At 43.9% G+C, this 23,496-nt stretch overlaps 1 protein-coding gene across 6 annotated transcripts in view; it reads right to left on the bottom strand.

Annotated features, from left to right (window-relative positions):
* Positions 1–13,812, bottom strand: part of LOC147016721 (uncharacterized) — a 34,039-nt gene extending 20,227 nt beyond the window's left edge. The window contains exons 1-2 of one of the 6 annotated variants that reach the window (XM_085847911.1): positions 13,689–13,812; positions 9,143–9,237 (exon numbers count right to left, since the gene is read on the bottom strand). In XM_085847911.1, the coding sequence (XP_085704037.1) occupies positions 9,143–9,167 (25 nt within the window). In that variant the 5' untranslated portion in view covers positions 9,168–9,237; positions 13,689–13,812. Of the gene's footprint in view, positions 1–9,142; positions 9,247–13,688 lie in introns of all 6 variants that reach the window. The other 5 variants (XM_085847909.1, XM_085847910.1, XM_085847912.1 and 2 more) reach the window with 5 other exon arrangements.
* Between the last annotated feature and the right edge of the window lie 9,684 nt (positions 13,813–23,496).

Here is a 23,496-nt window from a genome sequence, read left to right as displayed (position 1 = left end):
TTGGTACTTGATCGATTTTGGCAGCCCATTAGTCATCCGGTGTTCAGTTTAATATCAAGTGTTGTTTTGGAATTACAAATTGAAAAACCTTTATCATACAAGTCTCAAAGTGTCCGCACTTTTGGAACAGCAGTACAATTTAATACCAGAATGATCGGTTTTATCACAGTAAGGTACACCGTTTGTTATTGATAACTTGTATTGATTGATTGATTGATATATTATCAATTACTATAGCTATGGACCTCGTGACACGGATTGATTTATTAATTAAGGGTAGACAAAAGTTACTGAGTATTGAATCGAGATAATATATTAACTTGAGGTACTTACATAATGTTGAAGGACGGTCTATGTTATTAAATTGATCGACAAATTGGTCAACATTATATATAAGGAATCATAAGTTAACTAAGGGAAAATCAATATAGAAGGGAAATCAGCATGATATTTACTGTACATAATCACAATGCAGAATTGCAGAAAGAATGGCTCGACCAACCAGCAATTATGAAATCAATTCACAGAATTAGGAATTGTACCATGTATTGCAATTGTATTGCTCTCACTGATTAATTGCTGGCACTGGCCTAACTGTAATTGAAGTAACATGGCTCCATATTTTGTGGAAAAACAAAAACAAAAACAAAAACAAACAAGAATCATGCCGAGTACAGAAGGCATTAGCATATGAAATGAATGTTAAGTAGGTCAATGTAAGAATTATATTCTTGAAAATCATGCAATGACACCACAAGCAGCATTAAAGTATTACTTATTTTATTCGTTTCCTAATTAATTGGACAGGTGCATGATTTTTGATTAAGTGGTACTTCTTGTCAGCCACCCGCGTAGGATAGGGTTGTTCGCCAAACTCGACCTACCTAAGTACCCACGCGGATGGTAAACCGGGCGATCGTACCTCGCCGCAGGTCCACTCCGGACACGAGCCGCTTAGGCGGCCCGTTCCGTACTATCGGGATAACCGAGCGGTGTTATCGTAGACCTCGACGGTTCAGATTATTTACCGGGCGTTGCACCCACTACGAACCCTTTACGTGAAGCAAGATGGAGGGTCAATAGAGAAAAGACAAAGCGAAACGGGAAAACAGTTCACACAATGCACATTTATTTCCCGGCACACGGAAAGCACGTATATACAGCCAAATAGTCAAAATGCACATATAGTAACCAGAACAATAAAAGCAACAACGACGCAGAGTTAATACCGACTACGCGCACACACGGAAACACTTATACAGCTTTACTTTACAGACGGCGCCAACACACATTTACACCAAAGCAAAGGAAAGAAGCCACCCTCATAGACAAGGAGGCAGACAGGCCTGTAGGCCAAATGTGCGCGTGACCTGGAGGAGCAGCCAGGTCTGCGAGACCGGGTGGGTCTTACCCGCGTCCTTGTGACGCGTTGGCAGGCGAGCCGCAAATGTGGCCTCGCGGCTGTGCCCCGACTCCGTGCTCCTTGGCGGGTTTCGTTGGCACCACGTGTGGAGTAGGGGGGGGGCGAGGGGGGAACGGGGCCCCCTCTTGCACCATCTCAGCGCGGGGGAAAGGGAGATTGTTGATGCCCTGGGGGAGGGGAGTGGCTGTCTGGCTTGGGTCCCGCGACGAGCGATCCCACACCGCGACCTCGTCGCCGACCACGGTCCTTCTTGCCTCGGACCCGAGCTCCCTTGCCTGCAGTTTCACCGCTCTCCCTCGCCCGACTCTCCCTGCAACTCTTCTCCATTCCACACTCTCCTCACCCGATTCCCCCGATCACCACCCTTCCAATTCACCTTGCGCTCACCTTTTTATAGGCGGGCAGGAGCAGCGTATATGCAAATTTTCGGATCAGAATGACCTCGGGGGCGGAGCCACGCTCGCCCATTGGTCGGAGGAAATGGGGGCGTGAACCTCCCCTGATCCTAGAATTTGCATATATCGACTTCACACACACGCTTCTGGAGGCGGGGCCAAGTCGCCCCGCGCTCGCTAATTGGACGGAGGAGAAGTGGGCGTGTTGCGTTTTTGATCCGAGTTTTCTCCTCGGAAAGGCCGCCATTTGCGTTCGGGGCTCGGTGCGTCCGGCACCAATCGCTGAACGGGCCTGAGACAGCCCGACGGTCAGTGTTCACAGGTGGTGCGGGAATGGCCGTAGAAGGAGAGAGGTGAAGGTGGTGGAGGGTTTTCGGTGGAGGTTTGATGGTTATGGTGCCGTTTGGGAATGGCGGTGGTGCGATGATGTGGGAGCGTAGATGGTGGCAGTGGCGTGGTTGTTGTGTGATGGCGGTTGAGACGTGGTTGGTTCAAAATAAAGGTAGAACAGAAAAAATGGCTCACTCAAAGCATCGCAGCCCAGATGAATCACATAAATTCCCTCTATACAACGGGTTTGGGCTAACTACACATGCACCTATCAAGATATCTCACCTACGGGTCCTGAATGGTGGTTTGCGAATTTCCACAGCCATAACAATATTTACTTAAGTAAGTTGACGTATTTCTAACACTGACTTGACCATCTTTCTCAGTACGGAAGTGCCAAGTTAGCTAGTTTTTAAAAAACGAAAAGAAAAATGGCAGCTGCTTTGGAGCTGCTTGTGAATGAATATTAAAGAAGAAAAAGAAGCTAACTTTCATAAATATTATACAGATGATGGAATATTTTTCTTGACTAGAAGGGATCTTTGGAAGATGGTGAACAAAATTGTTGATTGCAAATTGGAACCCAGATAAATACTACCGCCGTTTCAACATGCAAATAGCAAATGAGATGATTGTTTTTGAGTATACATACAACTGAGATTTCTTTAGATTTTAGAATGTCGTTTAGGTGTAAAATAAAAAAGGGAAGGAAAAGGTGAAATTTTGATATTACATGTAATGTACGTTAGATGCTTAACCTTGATTTTGTTTGTTTAGGAGTGTTGAGAGCAGTTCTCTCTCTCTATCGAGTGCAGCCTGTGGCTGCTGGTTGCACCATTGGTTGGGACACGGCTATGCCGCTGATGCAGTGTCCCCCTTACCAGTACACTGGTACTCATTTTGCCGACCTTGGAAGGATGACAGGCTGAGTCAACCTCCTGGTGTATATTAATTCAGTGGCCAACGGGGCTTGAACTCAGGACCCTCGGATCCCAAGCCACCACCCTAACCACTAAGCCAACACCAGGTTTTGAGAGCAGTTTAACTATGCAGTATATGAAGCTTTGAAGCTTTTAGACTTTGAATTTAGTCGAATGAAGCTTTGAAAGAACTTCCACCAAAAGATTGTTTGATGGGGAAAACCCAGATTTGGGTGATTGGTCATGCAACACATGATCATGAGATGACCCCATTCCTGAGAATATAAGATGAGCATGTTAAAGAAAGAAAAAGAGAGGAAAAAAACCCACTGAAGAGAAGGTTGGACAAGTCAAACCCCGGCAAGGCAAAGACTTAATGTCATGGTGCCTGCCTGGGGGAACGACCCCGATCACAATCACAAATTGCTGCTCTGTAGATACATTGTGAACTTGCGGTGGTCACACAATGCACAATGAAAGCCCTGAAGGTCCATACGACGAGTCATCTGCAATGTGTGTTCAATCGTGCAGGTGGGGCTTGTGGAGCCATTGCAGCTGCCTACAACGTGCATAGCTCGCTTGGTGAATCAAACCTGATTGCACGAACTGCTGCTACGAGGCCCCAAACTCTGCTAAGGCTGGGATATCTGAGTCACATCTCGAGTCCTCTTAGTCTCCCTCAACCCAGTGTCATCTGCAACCCAGTGTCGGGCCCAAGCTCGCAGAAGTTGGAAGTGGGGATCCCGATGGGATGTGCCATCTCCCATTTTGTTTGTGCTGGTTATGGAGTTGCTCATATGCGCTGTGAGTGGAGATGGGAAAGAAGTGGAGCAATGCAATGCTTGCATTCATGGATGACTTGACAGTTGTCCAACAGTAAGCTGATGTAGTAGTTGGAAAGTTTGATGCAGTGGGCAAGGATGGGCTTTCAGGCAAGAAAATCGAGTGTTGTCGTGAGACGAGGAAAAGGGATCATGTTCACAGGTTTGAGCTGGGAGGGGAGGTAGTTCCATCATTGGTGGAGACCCCTGTGAATAGCTTGGGAAGATGGTATATGGTGAAGTTGAATGATGTGGGAAGGGTGGAGGACGTAAAGAACAAGCTTCTGAGAGGTTTGAGGAGAATTGATGGATGTGGTTTGCCAGGAAAGTTGAAGATATGGTATTTGAAGTTTGGATTAATGCCACGAGTATTGTGGCCATTGATGACACGATATTGCGATTGGGCATGTAGAGACGATGAAGGTTGTGGTGAGTGGGTGGTTGGTAATGCCATGCTGGTTGACAAATATTGCTTTTTATGGTCAGTGCGGAAACTTCAGGTTTCCCTTAACATCGATAACCAAGGAGTTTTAGGTGATGAGGGTGCGGGAGTTTATGATGGTGCAGGATTTGAGTGATCAAGTGGAGAAGAATGCTCTCCCAGAGAAGAAAGCAAGTCGGAAGTGGAATGCAAGCGCAGAGGTGGATGAAATGGAGGAGCGGTTACAACAGGAGAAGGTGATGGGAATGGTGCAGCACGGGAAGCATGGTTTGGGGGTGGTTGAAGCATGATCTACGGTGAAAGGCATGTGTGAAAGAAAGGAGGAAGATGGTTGAAAGGGAGGTGAGAAGAAAGGAGGAAGAGAGGAGATATGTGAAGGCAGTTGGAAAGGCACAGCAAGGTGCTTGGACTCAGTGGGAGGGTGTGCAGGTGAGGACGTTGAAAAGGCAAGAGATTTGGAGGATGGAGCCAATCCAATCCAATCCATTAGGACCATATTCTGTACATGGCGTCAATGCTGCCGAAGCAGTCTCCTGGGCTATTGGGCACAATCCTGGATGGGTCGCCACTCTGACGCAGGATACTCGAATGACTTAATAATCCCAACAAGCTGGTATTCAGTTTGCCGACCTCAGAAGGATGACAGGCTGAGTCAACCCCACATGGTATTAATTCAATATCCAAGCAGGATATGAATTCAGGTCCCAAGGATCCCAAGCCCACCACCTTGATGGAGCCAATACTGTTGAATTTCCTGTTGCGGGAAACATATGATGTGCTACCATCACCAGCAAACTTGAGGGTGTGGGGGCTGTTTCAGAAGGAGAGCTGCCCTTGGTGTGGTCGGGGAACAATACAGCATGCACTGAGTGCATTCTCAATAGCATTGGCAGCAGGAAGATAGAGATGCCAGCATGATCAAGTGCTGGCAGTGGTAGTGGAGATGGTGCAACAAGAGGTGATGAGATCGAGAAAGAGGGGAGTGAAGGAGGAGGAGGCCACGGGAGAAAGGTGTTATTTGTGAAAGAGGACCAGGTGGTAAGAGGCGGAAAGAGGAGGTGAAATGCAAGACGTCTGCCAAATGCGTGTGATTGGCAGGTGGTGGCAAACCTAAAGCCACAAATGGTTTTCCCAGATGAGATCTGCGTGACAAGATTGAGGCCTGACATTGTCATCTCGTCAGGTAAAACAAGGCATGTCATTTTGGGAGAAATGTCAGTACCTTGAGAAGAGAATATGGAGGTGCCTCAGGTGCATGAGTGGAAGACAGGAAAGTATGGTGAGCTGGAAGCAGAGTGTTGGGAGAAGGGTTGGTGAGGTGTGGTAGAGAGGGTATAGTGAGTGTATTGGCAATTCTTTCATGCATTTATTGCTCAATTTAGAGTGTGTGAAATGGAAAGGAGGAGGATATGTGTGAGTGGCCTAGGTTGCCTTGAAAGGCTCACTTTGGATATGGAGGAAGTTTATGGAGCCAGGTCGAATGGTGTAGGTCAACGTTGATTCCATGGTGGTTCTTTCAGCTCCAAGAGGGGTGGTGACTGAGTGTAGAAGAGGCATGGAGATATGTGTGTATAGTTGTTGATTTGAGCAGTGTATGTTATGAGGCTAGTTAGTTGGTTGTGTTTTTTTTTTTTGGTGTGTGTGTGTGTGTGTGTGTGTGTGTGTGTTTTTTTGCTGTTGAGTGGTGCATGTTATAAGGTTGGGTGGTTGGTTGGTTGCTCCAGCATATATTTTTGGTCCTGTGGATTCTGGGAGTGCAAGGTTTTTTTGTTGCTGTTGTTGTTGTTGTTGTAGTTTGTGTTCTCCCTGACTGGGGGTTGGGGTATGTATGCAGCCACATGTAATTTCTGCATGTGGAGGCGTATGTGCCCCTGCTGGCCCGATGAATGTGACCATCATTGGATAGCCCCTGGGACCATTGGAAATTATTAGTCAAGCCAAAGGCCAGATTGAGAAGAAAAAAAAATGGTACTTTCAGTGGGATTCCAGCACAAAGGGAAGATTCTGTCACATAGTGCATTCGGATGTGGTACCTCAAGTTAAGCTTCCCATGCTTTCTCGGAGAGCCCAGGTAGTTCATGGTAGGCTAAGACTTGGGCACTGTCGCTTAAATTCATATCTGCATAAAATTGGGTGCCACCCCACGGGGTTTTGTGAGATGTGCAGGAAACCCGAAGATCTGAATAATTTATTCCTAAATTGCTCTCTTTATGAGGGACCCAGGTGGCATCTTGTGCAGAATGTAGGAGGAATGGGAATCAAGGTGTTGGATCTGCTGGGAGTGTTGAGGCTGATGAACCAGAAGCACCCTCAACTCTGTAAGGTGGTACTAAAATTCCTGAAGGAGTGTGGGAAATCCCTTTAAATTTCTTTACACTCAATGGGCTAATATGTGATTTTGATCATGTTCAGGTGTGTGGCGTGTATAGAGCTTGCTGGTATGAAAGTGCCACGAAAATTCAAAAACGAAGAAGAAGATAATCATCGGTTAGATATTTATCAGTATGCCATCCTGATGAGGGCAAACAGGCCAGAAATCCGGATAGGCAGTCCCGTTTGATATTTGACTGATGTTGACCATGTAATCTTTGTCTGTTTGACAGTCACCGGGCCGAGGCCTCTGAGTTGGAGATGATGCTTTGGTGTAGGACTATGTCCAATGGAGAGCGGGGGAGTGATCATCACACTCCATGCGTTTCGATATATATATATATATATATATATATATATATATATATATATATATATATATATATATATATATATATATATATATATATATATTGTACATGAGCCTTTCCACAGTAATGAGTAACCATTGTGTTACATACATAGTCCACATTAAGTGTGTCCAGTTTATCTTGCAAATGAGGGGAAATAAAAGACTGACCCCTCCACTACTGGGAATCCAACAGTAAGAAGATAATCTAACCCAGCACAATTTATTGATGGGGTGTTCTGTCTTCATTAACAGAAATGTAACAAATGTTACATTGACATTCAAGTTGTTGGTATTACCACAGTAGTTAATTTTTTCTAATCAACTGAATATTAATTTTAGGTTGTGGTCAACAAATGCTATTCTTCCATATATATTATATATATATATATATATATATATATATATATATATATATATATATATATATATATATATATATATATATATATATATATATATATATATAAAATATACATCGTAGGCTCTCGTAGTGATGATTAATAAACGACCTCTGACTGGCTCAAAGCCTTCTGTAACAAACTTGACTTTGGACCGCAATCGAAAAGCCAGATTTTTGGACAGCTTTTACGGCGATATGGACTTACCACTAATGTTATCCTTTGTTACACATTTGCATTTAGGTTCAGTTATGTTATCACAAAAAATAACAAGACCGTATTTTTAAAGGATGTGCAGCTTGAGCATTTTGTTTCTTTCATGACGAATTGACCGATAGCATATCGTTTGTTACTCTGTTTTCAACCCCCCCAGCATTCACAATAAAGTATATTTTTGGCAAATTCAGGGTGTGGGATATCATAAGTAAAGTCTTTTTACACATATAATCGAAACCAGTCTCAATCAAAAACGTATGTGTTCATATAAAACTCTTGGTAAATCGATTTAGTTTTTAATATAACACTTAAGACAAAGATTTATTCCCATCACAGTGAATAAAATTTTATCTGCACGCTTTAATTTTAGGACAATAGCGGTTTTGCTATACATAGTATATATCTATATTTATGTACACCTAAAAACATGTTAGTGGTATTCTATGGATACTTGAGGAATTCTGTGATAACTCCTGAAGATAAGACCCTTAAATGTATTATATTACTGTGGAGCAGCCTATATATACTGTATGTATGTATTTGTCGTGTGGACTGAGAATCCATCAACACAAAATTCTTCAGAGATAGGACCTTTCAGCTCAATAAATTACACTGGGCTGCATTTGAATTTTTTTTTCAGAGGTCGAGGTTTTCTCAACGGTACTTGTATGTTTTTTGCATGCTGACTTCAGAAATGTATCTCATTTCGCTCAATCAGGTCAAGTTTATATGCTATCTCAATTTTAAGGAAAAAAAAAATCAAAATTTTTGGTTTTTTAATTAGCATTTTTTTTTAATTCAAAATCAAACTTGCATTGACAGAAAATGTACAAACTATACATATAATGACACACAAGTACACTTAATGTGGAAGAAAGTGCCTTCTCAATTAATTTCATTTCAATTTCAGGAAAATATAGATAAATCGTTGTTTCTGGCAACTCCAGAAACTCCAGTCGCTCCAGCAGTCGCTGTTTTCCTTCGTCTTTTTAATGTTGAATTTCACATTAACGGTACTTGTGTGTCATTATATATATATATATATATATATATATATATATATATATATATATATATATATATATATATATATATATATATATTTGTACATTTTTGTCAATGCAAGTCTGATTTTGAATTTTAAAAAAGCTAATTAAAAAAACAAAAATTTTGATTATTTTTTTCCTTAAAATTGAGATAGCTTGACCTGATTGAGTCAAGTCGAGTCAAAAAAAAAACTTGACCTGATTGAGCGAAATGAGATACATTTCTAAATTCAGCATGCAAAAAGCATATATAGGGACCCGTTGAGAAAACCTAGACCTCTGAAATGACACAGACAAGTGTTATCCAAGCGATTTTTTAAGGCACTGCATTCAATATTACTTCACTTTTACCTTTGTCCACGGTCACCCAAATGAGCCAAAATGATGACAAACCCACATGGAAAGTAGATGGCTGAAACATGCTCTTACCTTTTAAAGGATTATTTTTAGCCATGTCTCACGTAGCGAACGTGGCTCCAAGAGAGCTCCGTGTTGTTGTTGTTGTTGTTGTTGTTGTTCTTCTTCTTCTTCTTCTGGTGAAGACAAAACCTTTAGGACTCGCCTCTTTTATATACAGGATTCGCATCTCCTTAAAGCTTAAATACTAAACACCTGCACACATCCTCGCATTGAGGGTGCCTTTTGAGAGCGTCTATCATGAACTTTTAAATATATTCGGACATTTGCTTTAAAGTTTCGAAAAGTTCACGTTACTATTTAAAGATTATTCCATTTAATGTATTGCAATTTCGTAAATACACTATTTTCTCATCATGAACGACGATCGTCCATGACGGGTCTCGCAATTGGCTCCATCAAGGCACGTGACGAAATATCGGAAGTTGTTGTTTTTTTTCTTTTTTTTCTTCTTCTTCTTCTTGTACTTCTTCTTCTGGTGAAGACAAAACCTTTAGGACACGGCTCTTGGACACATTTGTCCTTGTTTATAATGAAAAGCATAAGGAAGAGGGTCGACAAGATGCAATATAACAGAACAAACCAAGCGAGTCAAGAGACACAAAAGGGGGAATTGAAATGTGCAATCTTACAAAGAATGGAAAAATTAAAGCTCAAATCCTAACCAAATAGGCACCACAGATGTCACTTTTACAACACAACAATAATGCAGGCGGGACTTTCCTTTTCTTTACGATGTGCAGGGTGAACACATGACTCAATGGTGTTCACTTTGGAGAATAGGAGGGAGACATGGGCCAGTAACCAGCAGGGCCAGCGATGGGTAGACCTACAACTTGGCCATGTGGTCCCTTTTGACCTTTTTCTCCAAGCCCTCATAAAACACAGGGTGATCCCAGCTTGGGACGATTCCCCACGAGGCTTTTCCTCCAAGCGAAGTCTCTGTCGTCCTTTCCACATGAGCCTCTCTTGGTGCTATAATGGTGGATTCTCGTGCAGGAACCTCTCTTGCACACCGTTCTCTCCTGGTGGACTCCTTAGTGTCCACTCTCGTGGCCTCTCCTGGTGACTCTCTTGTCTCTACCCAGTGCACAATACTCTTCTTCGTTATCCCAAAGCGAAGTCTTCTTCTCAGGTCCTGCCCATGGGGGTGCACCTTATTAAAATAAACGTTCATCTTTTCTTCTGGGCTCCACAGCCCACTGTGCCACCATGGCTGACACACAGTAGCCAGAGAGATCGTAAATGGCCTCGTTGCACACCTGTGACACGTATGCCTCTGCTATGGGAGATCTTCACCTCCTTACAACAAGTGGCTTTTATGCAAACATAATTAATATATACGCGATCTATAAATTACATATGCTGACTCCTCAGCGTCACATGCAACAAACGACTTACTCTGACAGATCCCTGTTGCATGACAATATTGTTACGGATTTGGAAGTTTACTGCACTCAACATACAGGTCCTATAGCTCAGTTATATCGATAAGTAAATGTGGATAGATAGCTCCTTTTTCCCTTGTCTAATGGGTAATTAAATGTTCCTGTGCTGTGGAGTTATTTTGATAGTCAGGTTTTCCTTTTATATTTTTACACCACCAACGATAACAACAATACCAACGATAACAACAACACCAACGAAAACCCCCCCGCTCCCGGCATTCTCCACGCACTCAGTAGGGGAAAGGTCATGCTCCACCCTTCGATTCGCTTGGGCACTCCAAGAAATGGAATGCGAGAGCCCCCAACGATGGCGAACGAGCCACGCTGGAAGCAAGCCGCGCCCGAGAGGGATAAAAAGGGAACGGAGAGACAGAAGTTGGTTCTTGTCCTTGGTCCTTAGTTCTTGTTTCTTGGTTGGCGGTTGGTGGCTGGAGTTGGTGGTTGTTTGGCTGAGTCTACTCGGGCGGGTTGCAAAGGATCAGCGCCTCGTCTTCACCAGCACGTGTTCTGGAGCGAGAGAGGATCCGCCGGAGCTCGGGAGGCTGATCGCGGCTCGCCGGTGTTTGGATTCAGCTCGCCCTTGCTGGTGCCCGGTTCGAACAGCTTGAAGACCACACGAGGTGGACAGGTCCGAGGCAGGTTCTGGTCTTCAGTTCGCCTCTGCATCTGAGCTGGAGGCCTTAATAAAGACTACTTTGGGTCCGATTCTTTTGGGTGGGTGCGTGTGTGTGTTTCTGGTGCCAGTTTTCTAAGTAATGAATTGTTAAGTGCCTTGCTGTACATACGTGCTTATCAATATTCGGATAACCCTGCCCTTACGTGCTCCCCTCATTCCGCTATTGTTAATAAATATCCCCATTTGTGAAATGTATCAGCTCGTTTGTGTCCTTTCCTCCATTGGCTTAGTGTGCTGCGTGTTGGAAAACTAGCAAGGCCGTTGTGCCGCCATAAGGGGACATTTGGACTGACAGATCTTGGTGACCATCCGCTCGGGTCACACACTGTTCGAGTACGCTAGTGCCTCGTTCCGTACGGGTGCCGTTGAGGGTGTGAAGACTCGGTAAATCGCCACGTAGATCTCTAGGTATTTGGAAAATTGGCCAATAACCCTGTAGCACGTGGTAGAGATATTGACGCTTCACGGTCTGATAAGGGACCCGTACTTTTCGGAGTTTTCCGAAAAGATATGATCTAAATTCCGGGTGATCAGCGGAGCCCACTCTACAGCTCCATCTCGCGGTCATGCTCGTCGCCGACACCTGGCCCGCAACAATATAACCTACTTGAAAAACACAAACCACATTGTACTTACCACAGTCTAGCTATGGACCCCAGTGCACGTAACGATATATTATACGGCACTGTTATTGCGAACCGTGGTGTCTGTCACTGCATTTGGCTGTCTCCCATTTATGGTGGCCGCTTCCCACGCTGTGTTTGAAAAGTTGCTGATTGGTTATTTTGCATTTTCATTTCACTTTTCTTGATGCAATACTTCATAGTCAGTCACTTTATTGTCCCTTCCAATCGATATATATTACGAAAACTCTCATCTTGTATGTTCCTGAAATACAGCCAAAACGGTACACGATAGCACAAAAGTTTAGGGCCACCTAACTCGCCATTCCCCTGCGGTGTGCAGTATGAAGTTTCGTTCAAATCAGGCAACGAAAAAATTATTTAACAAGCTCAAATGAGCTAAGATCCTCGTCCTCTTAATGATGACGTCATAAAAACTAATATGACGTCATTGTGATGTATGAGGTTTGCGATAAATTCTGTGCTAATGCCCGCCTTGATTCCCGCAAACAAAATTCAAACAGCTTGCCTAGTTTCGGAGATAATGGTATCGGCGATTTCCATTAGCGGCGATATGACGTCAACTTTTTTTCTTGGAAGAATTTCCAAAATCAGAGATGGTTACTGCCTGCGCGTGGGCTTTCTGCATATACATGGCAAGTTTCATGAAGATCCGATGTAAACTCTGCGTTGTGAAACAAAAAAGTCAAAAAATAGGAATGACGTCATAAAAATTGATATGACGTCATAGTGATGTATCATATGTGCGGTAATTAACCTCTGCTAATGCCCTGTTCGATTCCCGCCAACAGAATTCAAAGAGCTTGCCTAGTTTCGGAGATAATTTTTTAGGCGATTTCCATTAGGCCATAGTTATTTTATAACTTGGTTTACGGATCCGCCGACGGTATATTTCGCCGACGGTACTTTTCCCGTCACTGGGGATGGGTACTTTTCCCATCACTGGGGATGGGTACTTTCCCGTCACTGGGGATGGGTACTTTTCCCGTCACTGGGGATGGGTACTTTTCCCGTCACTGGGGATGGGTACTTTTCCCGTCACTGGGGATGGGTACTTTTCCCGTCACTGGGGATGGGTACTTTTCCCGTCACTGGGGATGGGTACTTTTCCCGTCACTGGGGATGGGTACTTTTCCCGTCACTGGGGATGGGTACTTTTCCCGTCACTGGGGATGGGTACTTTTCCCGTCACTGGGGATGGGTACTTTTCCCGTCACTGGGGATGGGTACTTTTCCCGTCACTGGGGATGGGTACTTTTCCCGTCACTGGGGATGGGTACTTTTCCCGTCACTGGGGATGGGTACTTTTCCCATCACTGGGGATGGGTACTTTTCCCATCACTGGGGATGGGTACTTTTCCCATCACTGGGGATGGGTACTTTTCCCGTCACTGGGGATGGGTACTTTTCCCATCACTGGGGATGGGTACTTTTCCCATCACTGGGGATGGGTACTTTTGCTGATTTCCTACATTTTTTGTCGGCTTTTCATCCCTCAAATTTCATCCATATAATATTCTCTCCCTTTCGAATCGTCATTTGCACCCCAACAATTTTTAATACGTAATATATGTAGATGGATCCTATAATAGTTCAGTCGCCAAATAATAACACATTTAATAAAACATGTCCTTAATTTCCTGACCCATCTCCCCTGTTTACCTCAGGCTGGACTTTGAGCTGGCACGTCTGTACTGGCACACGACATACATGAAAACATCTTCCTTGCCTCTTCTTATCATTACTATATTAATATACCATCTTAAAGTTTAAACTGCTCATTTACTTACGTCTGCGTATCAGGTTAATCTTGTTCCAATGAACCGTGTAATCGTTGCGCGCGCTGTCGACTTCCCTCAAAGCAAACCGCGCTTTCTCAAGACTCTCTCACAGCGGACTCTTCTTCTTCTTCTTAAATCTACACTTCTTCTTCTTCACAGAGTGAGATCATCATGGTTCTTTGCAAATGTTCCCGTCACGGCTGTTCACACAATATTTATTTTTCAGTTACATCATTAACCAAGGTTTTGGATGACACCGTGCCAGTCAGTGTGAGGTATGTGAACGACGGGTATGTAAAGAAACATACAACGCCAGGATATGACTGCAGAGTCGAAAACGAACGGGAATTTCATGTATTTGCCAATAAATGCATCAAATTCTCACTGGTTTTGTCAGCAGTGTGAGGCCTTGGAAATCAGTGAAGCAAAGAAAACGAAAGGAACTGGTGATGATATAATTTGACATCCAAGAGGACTTCACTGCAGGGAAGAGTGGACAAACCGATTCAGGACATGTTTTTAAGCGAGAAGTGAAAAACATGATCATCTCCGGTGAACAGCATATACAAGCCTTCCAACCATGTGCCGAGGGAGGCAGAAAGGGAGTAAATGTGAACACAGCTATACTATACCTACAGGCTTTGGTATACATTCTCATGCAGAACACTCATGGAGGACATCATGGATTGGGAAAAAAGAACGAACAATGTTTTTATTTTATATTATATTATATTATATTATATTATATTATATTATATATATATATATATATATATATATATATATATATATATATATATATATATATATATATATATATATATATATATATATATATATATATATATATATATATATATATATATATATATATATATATATATATATATATATATGCCTGGTGTTGGCTTAGTGGTTAGGATGGTGGCTTGGGATCCCAGGGTCCTGAGTTCAAGACCCGTTGGCTGCTGAATTAACACCAGGGGGTTGACTCAGCCTGTCATCCTTCCGAGGTTGGCGAAATGAGTGCCAGTGTACTGGTCCCGGTGTATGCCCGGGTTAGAATAGGTGTACCATATCCCTGTGTGTCGTAAGAGGTGACCAGGGTTGGCGTCAGGAAGGGCATCCGGCCATAAAAACATTTCCTCACAAAAAGCCAAACCCCTGCACAGCAGGGAAAAATGGCTGTAAAAACGGTCATTTTATATATATATATATATATATATATATATATATATATATATATATATATACATATATATATACATATATATATATATATATACATATATATATATATACATATATATATATATACATATATATATATATATATATATATATATATATATATATATATATATATATATATATACATATATATATATATATATATGCCTGGTGTTGGCTTAGTGGTTAGGATGGTGGCTTGGGATCCCAGGGTCCTGAGTTCAAGCCCCGTTGGCTGATGAATTAACACCAGGGGGTTGACTCAGCCTGTCATCCTTCCGAGGTTGGCGAAATGAGTGCCAGTGTACTGGTCCCGGTGTATGCCCCGGTTAGAATAGGTGTACCATATCCCTGTGTGTCGTAAGAGGTGACCAGGGTTGGCGTCAGGAAGGGCATCCGGCCATAAAAACATTTCCTCACAAAAAGCCAAACCCCTGCACAGCAGGGAAAAATGGCTGTAAAAACGGTCATTTTATACATATATATATATATATATATATATATATATATATATATATATATATATATATATATATATATATATATTGTTGTGGTTGACGAAATTCACAAACCACCATTCAGGTCCCTTAGGTGAGATATCTCTGTAAGTATATGTGTAGTTAGGCCCAAACCCGTTGTTTCGAGGGAATAAATGTCATTCAGTCGGGCTGCGACTCTTCAGGATAGCCGTTTTTCTTTTACTATCTTTATTTTGGACCAGCCGCCATTACTACCACCACCAACCACAACGCCGCTTCACAACAACCACCAACCACAACGCCGCTTCACAACAACAACCACCAACCACAACGCCGCTTCACAACAACAACCACCAACCACAACGCCGCTTCACAACAACAACCACCAACCACAACGCCGCTTCACAACAACAGCCACGACCTTTACCGTCACAACTCGCCACCATCGCATCACCGTCATTCCCACGCCACTTGTGGGCGCCGATGCTAGACTCGTGCGGGGCGCGCACCGAGCAGCGTGTTCAGAGACATCACAGACTTTCCGAAGAAAAACGGATCAAAAACGACTCACGCCCACTTCTGTTCCGTCCTATCAGCGAGCTGGGGCGATTTGGCCCCGCCTCCAGGGCGTTGGAGTGAGGACGCTATATGCAAATTCATGGATCAAAAAGCATTCACGCCCACTTTTCCTCGGTCCAATGGGGAGCCAGTTAGAGAGGTGAAGGGTCGGAGGCAGAGGGTCAAAGGTGAAGGAGCGAAGCCACGGGGCTTATATAAACGGCTGCGTTCGTCAGTAAAAAGAAGTTGAGAGTGGTGCGTTGGAACTAGTTGTCGGTGGAGCTGGGAAGAAGAGTCAGAGTTCGGAGGGGAGAAGTCAAGAGTGAAGAGTTGGGACGAGCCAAGAGAGGAGACGGAGAGGGCGATTAGACGGAGCTGTGGAGAGGTGGCGGCGGCGAAGGCGGACGAGGGGGTGCTCGCGTCGGTGCCGGGAGCTGCAGAGGGAGAGGCCAGCAACGCGACCGAGGTCGAGGAGGAGACGCTCGTCGCGGGACCCGAGACAGGGTGATATCCTCCTCCCCCCGAGCATCAACAACCCCCTCCTGTTTCCCCCCGCGCTGAGATAGTGCGACAAGGGGGCCCCTTTCCCACCCCCCTACCAGACACTGTCCGCGAGGCCCGCGGAGTTGGGGCGCCACCGCCACTTTGCGTCTCATCATCAGACGGGTAGGCCCGACACGGTCTCGGCCCCAGGCCCGCCTACCCCCCTCATCCTGGAGGGTGGTTCTTTTTCTTTTGCTTTGGGTATCTGTGTTGTCGGCGCCGTCAGTGAAGTAAAATTGTATAAGTGTTGCCGTGTGCTCGGTAGTCGGATAGCTCTGCATTGTGTTTCTCTTTTATATTTGCTTTTTGTGTAATATTGTGTTTCTTCTCCTTTTACATGTGCTTTTGGTGTAATTGTATATGTGTGCTTCCCGTTCATCGTGAAATAAATGTGAGTTATGTTGAACTGTTTTCCCGCTTCGCTTCGTCTTTTCTTTCATTGAATCTCCATCTTGCTTCATGTAAAGGGTTGGTCGTGGGCTAAAACGCCCGATAATTAATCGAACCGTCGAGGCCGACGAATAACACCGCTCGGTTATCCCGATAGTACGGAACGGGTCGCTTAAAGTGGCCCGTGTCCGAAGTCGACCTGCGGCGAGGTGCGATCGCCCGGTCTACCCTCCGTGTGGGTACTTAGGTAGGTCGAATTTGGCGAGCAACCCTATCCCACGCGGGGGCCGATTGGCACGATCGTGGTGAGACCGAAAGGTCCACCCGTGACTAGTTCCTGGCATTAGTCCGAGAGGGTCACGACTGGATTGTCCGTCCGGTGGGCGACGTGCCGCGATTCGAGTTACGTGGCCGTTCGCACGCCGGCGGGCGCGAATCCGCAACAATATATTAGCTATAAACTAGCAAAAGTACCCATCCCCAGTGACGGGAAAAGTACCCATCCCCAGTGACGGGAAAGGTACCAATCCTCAGTGACGGGAAAAGTACCCATCCCCAGTGACGGGAAAAGTACCCATCCCCAGTGACGGGAAAAGTAAGCAAAAGTGCCCAACCCCAGTGATGGGAAAAGTACCCATCCCCAGTGACGGGAAAAGTAAGCAAAAGTGCCCAACCCCAGTGATGGGAAAAGTACCCATCCCCAGTGATGGGAAAAGTACCCATCCCCAGTGACGGAAAAAGTAAGCAAAAGTGCCCAACCCCAGTGATGGGAAAACTACCCATCCCCAGTGATGGGAAAAGCAAGCAAAAGTGCCCAACCCTAGTGACAGGAAAAGTACCCATTGCCAGTGACAGGGAAAGCAAGCAAAAGTACTCATCTCCAGTGATGGGAAAAGTTGAAGTAATGATTGATCAATTTCAATTATTTCATGGACTTTAAAAAGGTTAATTGTGTTACACTCTTGGTATCACTCAGAGCCAAAGCTCTGAGCTACTTATACCCATCGTGGAAAGGTGGTGCAACATCAGATGGCGGAGCTTGGATTTGTCCAAAATGAGGGCAAAATATAGCGATTTTAAATTGTGTTACTCCTTGAAGAGCTGTATTAAATCTACTTTAATCCAGATGTTCATGTGAGTTTTAAAGATCACGAGACGACCCGTGAACCCGTTGGGTTACCCTTGTGACAGCGGTTGATGGAAAAAAAATAAAAAATAAAATGACAATTTTATGTATTATTTCCGAGTTTGTAGTTTTGTGTCGCGCTATCTTCGACTTTGTTCTGCGCTCGAGTAACGTGATATTCGGCTTACATTATCTCAAAGACCATATGAGGTGCATGGTACAAAAAAAGTAAATAAAATGGTTTCTGAAACAGTGAAATCGTATTCCACTTACTGCATTAAAGTAAAATTACTACTGATACTCTGCATCAGTTCCTTTCTCAAACACGCCCACCCCAACATGTCGCGCAGAGCGCGGGTTATGCTAGTTTTAATATTATTTAGTGGTCAAACTTTAACTTGAAAAAAATTTGAGCATTTACCTCAGGAGTCATCGTTCAACGCAGCATGCATCGAAACACAATTTGATTTATTAATGAACACGGAATTATTAGATCAAAATGGCGATGTTTATTTTATGCTTAAAAATAACTCGTTCTTTGTCTATACTAAATGTTTGAGATTTTAAAACAGATCATTTCAAGAAAAAAAATATAGCTCCAGCGAACTATACTGCTGAGGTTGTTTGCATTGATCAAATACTCCCGAAGAGTACTTGACTGAATCGGGAATTGATTTTTATGTCCTCGTGGAGGATCTCTAAGTCTTACTCACGTTGTTGTTCTTCATCTTCTTCTTGTGGACTTTTTTGTTTCACAGCCTACAGTTTTCATCGAAACTTCCTGAAACTTGGCGTATATATGTAAAAATACCCTGCGCACACAGTAACCATCTCTGATTTTTAAAATTCCTCCAAGAAAAAAAGTTATGACGTCAAAATATCTGCTTTGGCCTTAGTTATTTTATAATTTGTTTAGGCAGTTCTTCAGCTAAAATGTAGGTTCGGTACGTCAAAATATAAATATGATTATAATTTCAATTTTTAGAAATTATATATTTTCATGATTATTTTTCGGATGTTCCATGGAAAAGACAAGGGTAGGTGGGGGGGGGGGGAATAAATATAAATCCTGGACCAAGAGGATCTAAGAAAACATTGAAGATTGAAGACCATTCAAATGCAGGATGCCCATGTTCACTGTATCATCTGATGTGAAAAACAATAAAGGATTAAAACTTGTTTTTATAATATAGTCTGGCATGTTTTTCTTGTAGAAACCTGTTGGATCATCAAACAAATGGAAACAATGCTGAGAAAATGACTGTCCAAGTCGTAGATGTGTGTGTGTACGCACACCAGTGCACAGTGCTGGATATCGATTTTAAAAAAGTGTCTCTACTCGAAGTCGACATGCTCAAAACGGTCAATCAGAGCCATAACCAGCTCTTACTTTTCAGTGGGCAACTGATCTCCCCATCCCCATGAGCACATCAAAGGCTGATTTCTGGTCCGTTGAAGGCTGAATATCAGCATCTCACAGGGAAACTTTGACGTACTGGCACCGAAATCTTTCAACACGAACAGCGGTGTGCAACTTTCGATGGAAACAAAATTGGCACGATTGAGAGTAGCCTGCGAATCATCCCTGCTGCTGCACTGAATTGATGCAATCGTTCGGCCAGAATATTCGTCATCAAGATGTTGTGTGATTAAATCACCAATACAGTCACTCGAATTTATACCGCTGACATACTTCTTAACAATGACTTTCGCCCCAGAAACCACAGTCAATCTGAACCATGCTGGCCACTGCTCAGACACCATGACCGAAGACGACTGCTATGCGCAGTTTGGTTACAGGTGACTCGGCATTTTGGTGCACACACGAAATTATATTTTGAAAATAAATGCCGACGTTTACATTTCGGGTTTTGAAACTTTTGCACCTTCAGCAGAAAATGTATAAATATAAAAGGCTAAAAATGTGTTTTATATTTATATTTCATTTCGGCAAATATACCGTCGGCGGATCCGAAAACCAAGTTATAAAATAATTATGGCCTAATGGAAATCGCCTAAAAAATTATCTCCGAAACTCGGCAAGTTTTTGAATTCTGTTTGCAGGAATCGAACAGGGCATTAACAGAGATTAATTATCGCACATATGATACATCACTATGACCTCATATCATTTTTTTATGACGTCATTCCTATTTTTTGACATTTTTTGTTTCACAACACAGAGTTTTCATCAGATCTTCATGAAACTTGCCATGTTTGTGCAGAAAGCCCACACGCAGGCAGTAACCATCTACGATTTTGGAAATTCTTCCGAGAAAAAAAGTTGACGTCATAATATCGCCGCTAATGGAAATCGCCCATACCATTATCTCCGAAACTAGGCAAGCTGTTTGAATTTTGTTTGCGGGAATAAAGGCGGGCATTCGCACATAATTTATCGCAAACCTCATACATCACAATGACGTCATATTCGTTTTATGACGTCATCATTAAGAGGACGAGGATCTTAGCTCATTTGAGCTTGTTAAATAATTTTTTCGTTGCCTGATTTGAACGAAACTTGATACTGCACACCGCAGTGGAATGGCGAGTAAGGTGGCCCTAAAACTTTGGTGCTATCGTGTACCGTTTTGGCTGTATTTCAGGAACTTACAAGATGAGAGTTTTAGTAATATATATATCGATTGGAAGGGACAATAAAGTGACTGACTATAAAGTATTGCATCAAGAAAAGTGAAATGAAAATGCAAAATAACCAATCAGCAACTTTTTAAACACAGCGTGGGAAGCGGCCACCATAAATGGGAGACAGCCAAATGCAGCGACAGACACCACAGTTTGCAATAACAGTGCTGTATAATATATCGTTGCGTGCACTGGGGTCCATAGCTAGACTGTGGTAAGCACAATGTGGTTTGTGTGTTTCAAGTAGGTTATTTGTTGCGGGCCGGGTGTCGGCGACGAGCATGACCGCGAGATGGAGCCGTAGAGTGGGCTCCGCCGATCACCCGGAATTTAGATCATATCTTTTCGGAAAACTCCGAAAAGTACGGGTCCCTTATCGGACCGTGAAGCGTCAATATCTCCACCACGTGGTACAGGGTTATTTGCCAATTTTCAAAATACCTAGAGATCCACGTGGCGATTTACCGAGTCTTCACACCCTCAATGGCACTGGTACAGAACAAGACGCTAGCGTACTCGAACCGTGTGTGACCCGAGCGGATGGTCACCAAGATCCGTCGGTCCAAATGTCCCCTTATGGCGGCACAACGGCCTTGCTAGTTTTCCAACACGCAGCATGCTAAGCCAATGGAGGAAAGGACATGAACGAGCTGATACATTTTATTAACAATAGGGGAATGAGGGGAGCACGTAAGAACAGGGTTATCCGAATATTGATAAGCACGTATGAACAGTTCATTACTTAGCAGACTGGCGCCACAAACACACACACGCACACACCCAAAAGAATCGGACCCAAAGTGGTCTTTATTAAGGCCTCCAGCTCGGATGGAGAGGCGAACTGAAGACCAGAACCTGCCTCGGACCTGTCCACCTCGTGTGGTCTTCAAGCTGTTCGAACCGGGCACCAGCGATGGCGAGCTGAATCCAGACACCGGCGAGCCTCGATCAGCCTCCCGAGCTCCGGCGGATCCTCTCTCGCTCCAGAACACGTGCTGGTGAAGACGAGGCGCTGATCCTTTGCAACCCGCCCGAGTAGACTCAGCCAAACAAACACCAACTCCAGCCACCAACCGCCAACCAAGAAACAAGAACCAAGGACCAAGGACAAGAACCAACTTCTGTCTTTCCGTTCCCTTTTTATCCCTCTCGGGCGCGGCTTGCTTCCGGCGTTGCTCGTTCGCCGTCGGTGGGGGCTGTCGCATTCCATTTCTTGGAGTGCACAAGCGAATCGAAGGGTGGAGCATGACCTTTCCCCTACTGAGTGCGTGGAGAATGCCGGGAGCGGAGTGTTTTCGTTGGTGTTGTTGTTATCGTTGGTATTGTTGTCATCGTTGGTGGTGTAAAAATATAAAAGGAAAACCTGACTATCAAAATAACTCCACAGCACAGGAACATTTAATTACCCATTACACAAGGGAAAAAGGAGCTATCTATCCACATTTACTTATCGATATAACTGAGCTATAGGACCTGTATGTTGAGTGCAGTAAACTTCCAAATCCGTAACAATATTGCCATGCAACAGGGATCTGTCAGAGTAAGTCGTTTGTTGCATGTGACGCTGAGGAGTCAGCATATGTAATTTATAGATAGGGTATATATTAATTATGTTTGCATGAAAACCACTTGTTGTTAGGAGGTGAAGATCTCCCATCGCAGAGGCATACGTGTCACAGGTGTGCAACGAGGCCATTTACGATCTCTCTGGCTACTGTGTGTCAGCCATGGTGGCACAGTGGGCTGTGGGGCCCAGAAGAAAAGATGAACGTTTATTTTAATAAGGTGCACCCCCATGGGCAGGACCTGAGAAGAAGACTCCGCTTTGGGATAAGGAAGAAGAGTATTGTGCACTGGGTCGAGACAAGAGAGTCACCAGGAGAGGCCACGAGAGTGGACACTAAGGAGTCCACCAGGAGAGAACGGTGTGCAAGAGAGGTTCCTGCACGAGAATCCACCAGGACAGCACCAAGAGAGGCTCATGTGGAAAGGAGGACAGAGACTTCGCTTGGAGGAAAATCCTCGTGGGGAATCGTCCCAAGCTGGGATCACCCTGTGTTTTAGGAGGGCTTGGAGAAAACGGTCAAAGGGGACCACATGGCCAAGTTGTAGGTCTACCCATCGCTGACCCTGCTGGTTACTGGCCCATGTCTCCCTCCTATTCTCCAAAGTGAACACCATTGAGTCATGTGTTCACCCTGCACATCGTAAAGAAAAGGAAAGTCCCGCCTGCATTATTGTTGTGTTGTAAAAGTGACATCTGTGGTGCCTATTTGGTTAGGATTTGAGCTTTAATTTTTCCATTCTTTGTAAGATTGCACATTTCAATTCCCCCTTTTGTGTCTCTTGACTCGCTTGGTTTGTTCTGTTATATTGCATCTTGTCGACCCTCTTCCTTATGCTTTTCATTATAAACAAGGACAAATGTGTCCAAGAGCCGTGTCCTAAAGGTTTTGTCTTCACCAGAAGAAGAACAAGAAGAAGAAGACAAAAAACAACAACTTCCGATATTTCGTCACGTGCCTTGATGGAGCCAATAGCGAGACCCGTCATGGGCGATCGTCGTTCATGATGAGAAAATAGTGGATTTAAGAAATTACAATACATTAAATGGAATAATCTATATATTAATACTGAAGGACCAATTTTGTGCTCCTCCTCGCGGTCGCGTCACGTTTTTCTCGGTACTGTGACCTGGACTGAAAGAAACTTCGTACCTGTAAGAGTGCATCGCACATCGTGGCAATAGCCAACCTTCAACTCTGAAGCAGAATAAACACTTTTCGTTTTACATTCCTTTACATGGCGACGCGTGATGTCACCGCTGGGAGGCGCAAGGACGTCA

This window comes from Eptatretus burgeri, chromosome 11 (assembly GCF_056783735.1).
Source record: "Eptatretus burgeri isolate ZD-2024b chromosome 11, Ebu_testis_v1, whole genome shotgun sequence".
Lineage (NCBI taxonomy): Eukaryota > Metazoa > Chordata > Myxini > Myxiniformes > Myxinidae > Eptatretus > Eptatretus burgeri.
Note: the sequence above shows the minus strand (reverse complement) of the source record. Positions and strands in the feature narration are given on the sequence as shown.